This window comes from Hyla sarda, chromosome 4 (genome assembly GCF_029499605.1).
Source record: "Hyla sarda isolate aHylSar1 chromosome 4, aHylSar1.hap1, whole genome shotgun sequence".
Taxonomy (NCBI): Eukaryota; Metazoa; Chordata; class Amphibia; order Anura; family Hylidae; genus Hyla; species Hyla sarda.
The window spans coordinates 281,778,424-281,789,900 of record NC_079192.1 but is presented as its reverse complement, the minus strand read 5'-3'; the positions used below and the strand labels follow the sequence as shown (position 1 = coordinate 281,789,900).

The 11,477-nt window shown below is 41.6% G+C and overlaps 1 protein-coding gene across 2 annotated transcripts in view; it reads right to left on the bottom strand.

The window, feature by feature from the left end:
• CEP290 (centrosomal protein 290) overlaps nt 1–11,477 on the bottom strand; it is a 222,731-nt gene that overhangs the window by 174,558 nt on the left and 36,696 nt on the right. For both annotated transcript variants that reach the window (XM_056574395.1, XM_056574396.1), the window contains exons 5-7: nt 10,802–10,848; nt 5,417–5,560; nt 1,920–1,973 (exon numbers count right to left, since the gene is read on the bottom strand). In XM_056574395.1, coding sequence (XP_056430370.1) covers nt 1,920–1,973; nt 5,417–5,560; nt 10,802–10,848 — 245 coding nt within the window. The remainder of the gene's footprint in view (nt 1–1,919; nt 1,974–5,416; nt 5,561–10,801; nt 10,849–11,477) is intronic.

Sequence of the window (11,477 nt, the reverse complement as noted above, 5' to 3'; positions counted from 1 at the left end):
CCGCGTCATTGCTCTGCTCCGTCTGTTCAGTGAGTGGAGCGATGACGCGGCCCATCAATCAAGCGAAGGGGGCGTCGCTCCCGGACGAAGAACAGGAGTAGGTGAGAAGTGCTCCCCGCCCAGGTGACTTACTTACGGCGGCGGCGGTGACTAGTTTATAACTTCATATCTTCACCATCCCTGGGGGCAGGAACGTCCCCCGGGGATGGTGAGGACAACAATTTTACCCTATATAATGCTTTACCAAGCATTATATAGGGTAAAATCTGATGATTGGTTCCCTTTAAATTAAAAAAGTCTTATAGCTGACAATGCATATCAGAGAACAGACCAAGCCATGAGTGGGAAAGAACGGCCCTAGAGCTCAGAAATAGGATTGTGTGGAGGCAAAGATCTGGAGAACAGTACAAAACAATTCTGCTCTGAAAGTTTCCAAAAGCTAAGTGGCCTCCATAATTCTTAAATGGAAGTTTAGAATAATCAAAATTTTTCCAAGAGCTGGCCACCCCACCAAACCAGTATGTTATCTGAGAGAAGGGCCTTGGTAAGAGAGGTGACCAAGAAATGATCACTTTGGCTGAGCTCCAAAGATTCTGTTTGCAAACAGAAGAAACTTCCAGAAGGTCAACAATCAAGGCACTGCTCATTACCTCCCCAATGCTATCCATACAGTAAAGCATGGTGGTGGCAGTATCATACTTTGGGGGTGCTTTCCAGCACATGGGACAGGGAGACTGGTCAGGGTTAAGGGAAAGCTAAATAAACCAAAGTATAATGATACTCTGTATGAAATTATGATTCAGAGAGCTCTGGACCTCATGTTGGGCTGAAAGTACACCTTTCAGGGCAATGAACCTAAGCACACAGCCAAAACACCACAGGAGCAGCTTAGGGACAACTCTGTGAATAATCTGGCCCAGCTACAGTCCTGACTGGAACCCAATCGAATATCATTAAAGAGATCTGAAATGGCTTCCACCAACCGTCCGCATTCAACCCAATGGAGCTTGAGAGGATCTGCAGAGAAACATGGCAGAAAATCCCAAAATCCAGGTATGCAAATCTTGTGGCATCATAACCAAGAAGAATGAAGGCTACTGAGTAAAGGGTCTGAATAGTTATGTCTATGCATTATTTTAGTTTTTCATTTTTAATAAAGTGGCAAAGTTTTCTAACATTCTATTTTCTCTCTGTCTTTATGGGACAGTGAGTGCAGGATGAAGGGGAAAGGGGGGGGGGTCGTTGTATGTTCTCTTTAAAATTATGCACAAGTCTGCCACTTAAAGGGGTATTCCAGGATTTTTTATTATTTGACTATGCTACAGGGGCTGTAATATATTGTCTGTACCTATGTGTGACGGTTTTCTCACAATTCTTCTGTGATTTTGACCCCAATATTTATTTTTTACAGCATACAAAATAGCTGTTGTCGCAGATTTTTTTTAAGGTTGCAATGCGCCCGAGACCTGACTCACTAGTCAGCTGATGACAGGGAGCCTGTCTGCTTCAGTGGGATCAATCTGCAACTAATGCAACAGCTGTAGGCACACTGATTGAAAACCACAGGTCTTTTGAACGGATGCAGCTCATTTATGTTTCAATGGGTGGGGTGGCTGATGTGTGGGAGGGAGGAAAATGGAATTATGGGATTTGAAGTAAAAAAAAAAAAAAGAAAACTGAAACAGGAAATACCAGTTCACAAAAAGCTAGCCACAGTGTTATGGTAATCTCACAACATTGCCATTTAGCCCCAAGACAAGCACAGATCCTTCCTAAGCATGTCCATTACTCTCTGGCAGGTACGTACTAAAATCACCTTATGGTGGAGAACCCCTTTAATAAAATGTAAAAAAAGTAAAGGGTCTGAAGACTTCTAGAATGTACTGGAATATATAAGAAAATGGATGGGATAGACCAACCTCTCGCCGCAGCCTGCTGTTTTCATTATCAGTTTCTTCATTCCGGAGTGCAAGCTATAAAATATATAATTACAGATACATGAATATTTTCATCAAAGTTAATGAAGTGAACCATTATACCCTTACAGTTAGTTGTAAAATAAAAACGTATGTAGGATACAAAATTCTGCTGTCTTTTGCCAAGTCCCTTAAAGGGGTACTCCGGTGGAAACATTTTTTTTTTAAATAAACTGGTGCCAGAAAGTTAAACAGATTTGTAAATTACTTATGTTAAAAAAATCTTTGCCCTTCCAGTACTTTTTAGCGGCTGTATGCTACAGAGGAAATGTTTTTCTTTTTATATTTCTTTTTGTCCACAGTGCTCTCTAATGACACCTCTGTCCATGTCAGGAACTGTCCAGAGTAGCATAGGTTTGTAATGGTATTTTCTTCTGCTCTGGCAGTTCTTGATACGGGCATCAGGTGTCAGCAGAGAGCACTGTGGAAAATACAAAAAAGAAATTCAAAAATAAAGAATTTCCTATGTAGCATACAGCTGCTAAAAAGTACTGAAAGGGTAAAGATTTTTTTAATAGAAGTAATTAACAAATCTGTTTAACTTTCTGGCACCAGTTGATTTAAAAAAAAAAAAACATTTTCCACCGGAGTACCCCTTTAATAAACTAATAACATAGTGATAAATTAAATCACTTAAAGGGACTGTCAATCACTAGTTTGCCAATATTACTGTCCCATTGTAATCTATTATGATGACAATCACTGTTAAAGTGAATGAATTACCTATATAATTTTATTTATAAAATATATAATTAGTGCCAGATACTGAAACATGTTCCTTTTTTTCCAAATATGTTTCCATTTTGAGATTGTCATTTTTTTTATTTTATGTTTTCATATGGGTGCTCGGCAAAGTCTTTGAAGGCTACGAAGTTGTAAAGATGAGGGTACCATGAATATTTATGAGTTGGCTAATACATTGTATATCTCCAAATCGGCGACACAGGTCAGGTGGAGTAATAAGGAGAAGATTTTTTTGCACTCACCGTAAAATCTCTTTCTCGTAGCCTTCATTGGGGGACACCTATACTGTTGGGTACATGCTCTTGCCACTAGGAGGCACTGACACTAGGAACAAAAGTCGGTTCCTCCCTGGCAGGATATACCCGCCCACTGGAAGTGAGGTAAACAGTTTTGTCACAAAGCAGTAGGAGAAGCTAACAAAGAAGTACGTCCAAAGGACCCTAGAAAAGAATCCCGGATAAAAACCCAATAACCGGAAAAGACTATCCGGACAAAAATGGAAAAAAGATGGGTGGGTGCGGTGTCCCCCAATGAAGGCTATGAGAAAGAGCAAACCCACACGTCCGTAAGGCCTGCGGACAAGACCCCAGGCCAGAGACAACCAAGACCCAGAAACTGAGCTCCCAGAGATCCCCCATGCATGGATTTGGACTAGGATACCAAGGAAGGGACCGTGCTTAGCAGAGACGTCCATATGGAGAGACAGGAAAAAAAGTCAACTAGGAAACCAGATAGGCAGGAACAACCCAACCCTGTAGGAAAACAACACCAAGGAACACAGCACCGGAAAGAGGGCTAGCCCGGCTGTAAAACAAAAAGGGAAAAGGGAACAACAAGAAAGCCCCATCCAGAGTCAACCGATACACGAGAACATAGCGGAAAAACGCCAGAGGAAGCAACGGACACCTGAACAGAATGTGAGCACAGAAGGCGGAGACCAGAAAAACCACTGAAAAAAAGGAAAGACGGAAACCGGCTCTAGAGAGGTCTGGCAGATAAGATCAATAACCTGACCGCAGACCCAAAAACCCCTATCCCAGGGGACTGACGCGAACACCCAAGAGGCGAAAGGAGCTTGACTGCGGATGACCGGAACGCCTTTCATCATCTCGGGAGTACATTGACAGAAGGAAGAACGGACAAAAAAAAGTAGCAGAACGCCCTGAAAAAGGCATCCCGGAACACCCGAGCGACAGACATGTGAAGTGGAGGTTCCTGAGTCTCCTGAAAGACTTACACCCAAAGGGTAAAGAAACCCAGGGTTTGCAAAATGCTCCGGGAGACAAACTTCCGTGACAAGACAAAAGAAGAGCGGAACAGAAAAACCGCCCCATAATTGGGATCACAAAGAAGTCTGGGCAGGATTGCTACACGTGCCCGAGACCTGAACCATCACTAAGGCCCAAGAACCAGGAGTGCAGACTTAGAAAAGAAGGCACACCACTGCATCCTGGGAAAATGTCCAAGACAAGGGGATTAACTGGCCTATGACCCCAGTGGTCCAGTGGACCAGAGCACCCAGAGGCATCATCCCGCCAGGACAGGAATGGAGGGGGAACGACAGGAAACCCAGCAGGGCACAGGAAGGTTATTCCAGAGACAGTGGTATCAGTGTAGGACAACTGACACTGTCAAGGGGAGGATGAAAACACCCTCCAGGGAGATTGCGCCGAGGAAGGAGGAGAGCAACGGAAGGACCCCAACAACTGGAAGTTTCCTTTTAAGAACTTGATTTACACAAAATGTAATTCCCAGTAAAGCAGGGACAAGAATAAAGCTAGAAGTCTCTCCTTCCATCCAAGAGACCACTTGGCAGCAGCTCAGGGGCAGACTTTAAGAGGTAGTTTTGGAAAGAAGTCTTTTAGTGAATTATTAGCCTAGGAATCTGTCTAGCTAATGGTTAACAATGCAATCTAAAGGCAGGGTCAAGCAGGGCGCATCCACAGCGTATTTCACAATGCAGATGCACCAACACCAGTCACAGAGAGACTGCAGAGCTCCGTGTGTCTGCTGGTAGTGGCAAATTTCCCGCTGCAGAAATCCACCACTACAAGTGGACACACAGTTACTTGGCTACTGGGAGCTCAATCTGCAGTCCCTCTGTGACTGATGTTGGCACATCTGCAGCGTGAAATACGATGCGGATGCACCCATGTGATTCGACCCTAAAGAGTATGTGGGATCAAAGTGGAAATATATAAAAGCACTACTAATTAAATACTACTTAAGACGGACAATTTGGTTGTCAGTTCACTTTATATATTGTGAAGACTATAATAAAATCGGGGTTCAGGCAGATCTGTATCCGGCATGGCCAGGAATTTTATCCACCAGCCTTAGTTATCTGTCTTGTTGTCAAGTCTATGTTTGCGAGAGCGACAGCAGGAAGTGCAGCTATACTGGTCACCATGTTAAATATTAAGTTGTCACAGAACTAAAAAGTTTTCATAACCTTATTTTCATATTTAGAATGCAGTTGTTTTAGCCAAATGTACATATCATACTCATATGTATATATACTTTTAAAAAATCCTAAAAAAATCCTACTGCCCCCATACACAATATATATATGGAAAATTAATTTAAAAAAGATGAGTTCTGCCCAGAAAAAATATGTACAGTTCATTTCGTGTTTCTAGAATTAAGGGGCTACAGTGCCCAGTAATGGCTGGCAAGGCATTAGACGCGACACTCACACGTTCATTAACTTGCTTCTCCTTTTCCAGCTCCTTCCTTGTGTCTTTCACTTCACGCTCTCTCTGGCCCAGATGTTCCTCCAGTTGACGAATTTCTTCTCGTAAAAATCGTGAGTCTCTAGCACCCGTGGACAGCTGTGCCATCTGCATGAAATAAAAAGCCACGGGAGGTATAAACTAGCATATGGGAAATGTGGACACCAGAAGTAAAAGGAGTGCAGAGAAAGATGAGCAGCACTATGTTTGGAAAAGGAATAAACATTTTTCTGGAAACATTTGTGGAATTTTAGAATTCCAGTTTCAATCTCAGTCCTGAGAAACATTTCATAAAAGCATGTCCAACTGAGAGGTTCGTGTGCATATCCCTGATATACTTAACTATAAAGAAAGCAGTGCCGATTCTGCATTCTCTCAGCTACTTCTAAAAACCACATTCTCTTGAAGAAAGGTAATAACAGAGCACTCACCTCTTGCAATGCAACAAAAATGTTCTTTATTAATTCACAGGGTGTAGACACATAAGGAGGCAGGACAGATTGTACAGTGGACGAGGGGGTGATTCAAACAGCGGGCTGAGTTGAGGTGAGTTCTCCGTTATTACCTTTCTTCAAGAGAATGTGATTTGTCGTCTGGATCTTTTTGCATACGTGTAGCACCACCTATGCCAGCAACAGTACTTTAACCACAGTTTGGACTGACATTTTCTGACGCACATTATTCTACTCCTCACCTGCCATATATCGGTTGTACTAGTAACTAGAGTACACAGTGACCGTGCCGGGCATTTCTTTCTTTCGAAGTGTGAACTGTACGTCTAAAAACCTCTCAACCCCCATTTTTCTCAAAGGTCTGATACATATGTACTTCTATCAATTGGACCTGCCTGCCATTGTCTAAGGGATGAAACAAACACAAAGACTTGCTATGTTGTAATATTTGCAGTATTATCCAATATGATCAAAAAAATACTGGCATAATGCAGATGTTGTAAGGCTGCATTCACACCACGTTTTGTACATACAGGTGCCGGATCCGGCAGGGGGAAGGGGCAAACCGGGCGCTCCCGTACCCCAGCCGAATCAGCCCGTTACTCCATTTACTTTAATGAGCCGACCGGAGTCAAACGGTGACTCCGGTCGGCTCAGTTTTGACCCGTATGCGGTTTCCTGATCGGACCTAAAACCGTAGTATACTGAGCCAACTGGAGTCACTACTTGACTACGGTCGGCTCATTAAAGTAAATGGAGTCACGGGCTGATTCGGCTAGGGTATGGGAGCGCCCGGTTTGCCCCCCCCCCCGCCGGATCCGACAGCCGTATGTACAAAATGTGGTGTGAATGCAGCCTAACTTGTGATTTTAGTAACTACTGTCTTTGCTTAGCTGTAGGTTCTATGACAAGTCACCAATTCATGAGGTTTTGTGTAAAGTTCCTACTCCTAATGGATTAGACTGATAAATATGGTCCAATGTGTTTAGCCAATCTGCCCGAAACCAAAAACTGACCAAAATCCCATTGCAGCTTTCATTTTGCCAGAGCTTGTTAATATATGAACGCTGAGCTGTTATTGGTTGTTATGGACCAAACTAGACAGATTGATAAATCTGGGCCAGTGTCTGCATTTTTTGGAATTTTCTTTAACCAGGCAGATAAGTGAGGCGAACTTAAAGTGGTACTCTGCCCCTAGACATCTTATCCCCTATCCAAAGGATAGGGGACAAGATGTCTGATCGCGGGGTTCCGCAATCATCCGGTGCACGGAGCGAACTTCACTCCGTGCCTTATGATTAGCGATGCGGCACTGACGTCACGGCAACACGCCCCTCATGCCACCGTGCCCCCTTCCATAGACTTGCATTGAGGGGACGGGGCCATGACGTCACAAGCCTCCGGTGCCACAGCCGGTGTTCTAAACGAACGCCGGGTGCTGCAGGGAGATCACGGGGGGTCCCAGCGATCAGACATCTTATCCCCTATCCCTTGGATAGGGGATGAGATGTCTAGGGGCAGAGTACCCCTTTAAATAAGAACCTTATGGAAACATCATGACACTAATATGAAATCAGGGACACGAGTTTCCATGTCTTAGTTGTAACTATTGCTTCTTTCACTATTCAGAGAAAAAAACCTCAATACGAGGCCCCATTTCTCTGCCAGCAGAATGTAAGTAGTTATTTATAGTGGTTTGTATTCTAGCTATAAATCAGCACTCAACCTAGGGAATGAATCATGGGATGAATGGATTAGCATGTCTTCTGTATTGAAATATTTGCAATAATATAAACAGTGAACCTAGACTTCTGTGTAGGTAGAAACCCTTAAAGCATAAGTGTAATCGCACTCGGAGGCAGGATAGCTGTTTAAATCTCTTGGCAACTTTGTAGCCCGAGACTTGCCTGACACTAAAGCAATCATGATACGGATTTGCCTGAATTCCCATAGACTAGCATCAGACGCAAATATGTATCCTGATCCGCAGTAGTCTTGTGCAAGGTATCTTGTCCAGGCATGCAATATGTAGAAAAGGAACGGACTGTTGCCAGCACACTACCTCTGCGTCTTGTCCACCCGCTCCCCTGATTGTTTAATCCCGAATGTTCTAAAGAACAATAAAGATGCTTCTGCAAGAAGACCTTGTAGAGTGCTCCGTATTCCTTTTCTACATATTGCACATCTTGTTATTTCATCGACTATAAGCGTGTCAGCACCTAAGGGATACAGTTTAGCTTCCAGGGGCTGTGTTGGCGTTGGTCCAGCTTCTACAGATGAAGTGGGCATACATTTAGTGGTGCAGAGTAAATCTTTACTAGGAATTTAAGCTATAAAAGCGTGGTAAAACTTAAAAAAAAAAAAAACACACACACAAAGAAAAAAAATCTGCACTTACCTCCCACGTTCACCTGCTGCATCTGGTATTACTGTTCCTGGTCTCCTTCATGCTCCACTTTCTGGAGCTGGGAGTCAATATGTGTTGCAGCGGTGTCCCGTCTCAGCCAGTGATTGGATGATTGGCACTGTAATGTATTGACCCCCAGTACTAGGAAGAGGAGCACAGCAGAGACCGGAAGCAGCAATAACAGGTGGTGGGGGAAGCACTGGAGGTTGTACAGAGTATCCCTTTAATTTTGTTCAGCTTGTGAAAGATTATAATAATACTACAAACAGTGTTAATGAAGCACATGTCTGCAACTATACTGGTTGAAAACATCAAATTGAAATTATAGATGCCAAGAAGAATGCTTCTCATGTGCTGGGATAGAACAAAAACAAAAAAAAAGTGAAAAATGTGAAAGGGGTTGTCCAGTAAAATTTATTTTACATTTGTCTAATAACATAACCAAAACGTTAACTTAAAGTACTCCCCTGGAAAACATATTTTTTTTTTAAATCAAATGGTACCAGAAATCCTTCCAGTATTTATAAGCTGCTGTATGTTCCAGAGGAAGTTCTTTTCTTTTTTCATTTCCTTTCTGTCTGACCACACTGCTTTCTGCTGACACCTCTGTCCATTTTAGTAACTGTCCAGAGTACAAGCAAATCCCCATAGCAAACCTATCCTGCTCCAGACAGTTCCTAAAATGGACAGAGGTGTCAGCAGAGAGCACTGTGGTCAGATAGAAAGAAAATTCAAAAAGAAAAGAACTTCCTCTAGAGCATACAACAGCTGATAAGTTCAGGAAGGATTAAGATTTTTTTTTTTTTTTTTTTTTTACAGGCTACCCAGTGGAAATCTGCTGATGTTCCGGAAACGGCGCAACTATTGGCTAAAGTGGAATATTCCTGTTCTATGGAAGACTGGTTGCAGCTCGGCTAGGAAAAGAACTTCAATTCCTTCGGAGATGGGACAAGTGGGTGCACTCTAAATTAAGCCCACCCACTTAATACTGAATTTTTTTCCTCTATTTTGACAATGGACTGTACGCATTTCTTATACTTTTTCCCCTTTTTATGATTCAATTTCTCAAATGTCCTCTTTTTTTTGTTTTGTTTTTTGCTTTTTATGTGGCATGTTCACCTTGACTTTCCTTACGCAACAAATATTATTGTAGCTACTTATTTTTGTACCTGCTTGATTCTCTTAACTATGTCTACTTTGGGCGTATTGTTATGGCTACTGTTGTAATTAGTGTTCTCCCTCCCCCCCTCTCCGTCTCCCCTGACTTCTCTCCACTGCCCCTTCCTCCTCTTACCCCTTCTCCCCCCCTCCCCTTCCCTCCAGCCCGTGATTATTATTCTGTATGTCATACTTTAATATATCTTTATCAATAAACAGAAGTTTGGATAAAAAAAATAATAAAATGATTTTTTTTACAGAAGTAATTTACAAATCTGTTTAACTTTCTGGCACCAGTTGATTTAAAAAAAAAAAATAATAATGTTTCCCAGGGGAGTACAGCTTTTAACTTACTCCGCCTCCTGACAGTGCTGCTCGCCAATCTCTGGCCAGCCTGAGCCAGCTCCATGAAGCAGAGAGCAGAGACCTGGCAGGAACTACGAGGGAGCGGAGGAAGGCAAGTTTATTTTATTAGGCAGACTGGGGACAACATAAAAATAATAAATTCAACTGGACAACCCCTTGAACTTCAGAGTATGGTGGTGCACATAATAAACAAAGGGCTACAAGCCTCAACAATACAAATAGATTTTCGTATTTATTTGTGCACTTCTTTAGTAAATATTCACAGTACACATTTATATTATGTCTTAGAGATCATCTTAAAGAGGGAGAATTCTAACAATAACTAAAAGGTTCCTTAACATGGGCAGATGACTGTACAACACAAGCACTTATCAAAAGGTGCCTTTATATGGACCGATTATCTTAAGTGAAAAGCCACAAGAACGGTCTCAGGTTAGTCCATGCTGCTGTTTACTTACATCACGGGCAGCAGCACATTTCATTTACATGGGGAGATCTGCAGCCAACAAACTATAATTCATAGACCTTTTACACACAGCAATAATCCGCCCATTAACCCAATTGTCCCATGTAAAAGGGTCTTCTAACAATTCAGATTCTTCTCTAATCTGACTCACAGGGAAATTACTTTAAGTCCTTGTTACTTATACTACTTATTAAGTAGGTTACTCTTCATTATTGTATATAAAGCACTTTATGGTCTGTCATGACCCCTTCACCTTATAGTATTAGGAGTACTGTGCATCGGAAAATCATATTTGTCAGTCACTTACCCCTGATTTTAGGACAAATAGTATCTTATACATAAAATGCCCAGATAAATCCCATACATTCAGACAAAACTTAAACAGACTTTATAATGACATTTTAAACTGATACTTGTTTATTCCTACTGTAAAATCCACAACGATAAGAAAAACAATATAAACATCAATAGGCAAGTGTTTTATGAACAGTATATCTTACCTCGATTTCATTTTCCAGTTGTTTAATTTTATTTCTTAATTGGTTTTCTGTTAAATGAAATTTAGTTACATAGTTAGTATGGTTGAAAAAAAGACATACGTCCATCAAGTCCAACCAGGGAATTAAATAGATTAGAGTCAATTTGACATGTATTTTGCACTTTATTTGAAAAAATTCCTTGTCCAGGACCAGTAAATTGCTCTTTTGTGGAAGGGATGTGCTATACTAGATACACCTTTCTTCCTATTTTTGTTATGTTGTGAACTTATATGCTAAAATTGAAAAAAAAAAATTATAATAATAAGAAATCAACTGGTGCCAGAAAGTTAAACAGATTTGTAAATTACTTCTATTAAAAAAATCTTAATCCATCCTGTACTTATTAGCTGCTGAATACTACAGTGGAAATTATTTTCCGTTTGAAACACAGAGCTCTCTGCTGACATCACGAGCACAGTGCTCTCTGCTGACATCACTGTTCATTTAAAAGGGTACTCTAGTGCTTAGCTCCTTTGGATAGGGGATAAGATGAGTAAGCACCAGAGTACCCCTTTAAGGAACTGCCCAGAGTAAAAGGAAATCCCCATAGCAAACATATGCTGTTCTGGACAGTTCCTAAAATGGACAGAGATGTCAGCAGACAACTCTGTGTTTCAAAAAGAAAAGAATTTCCACT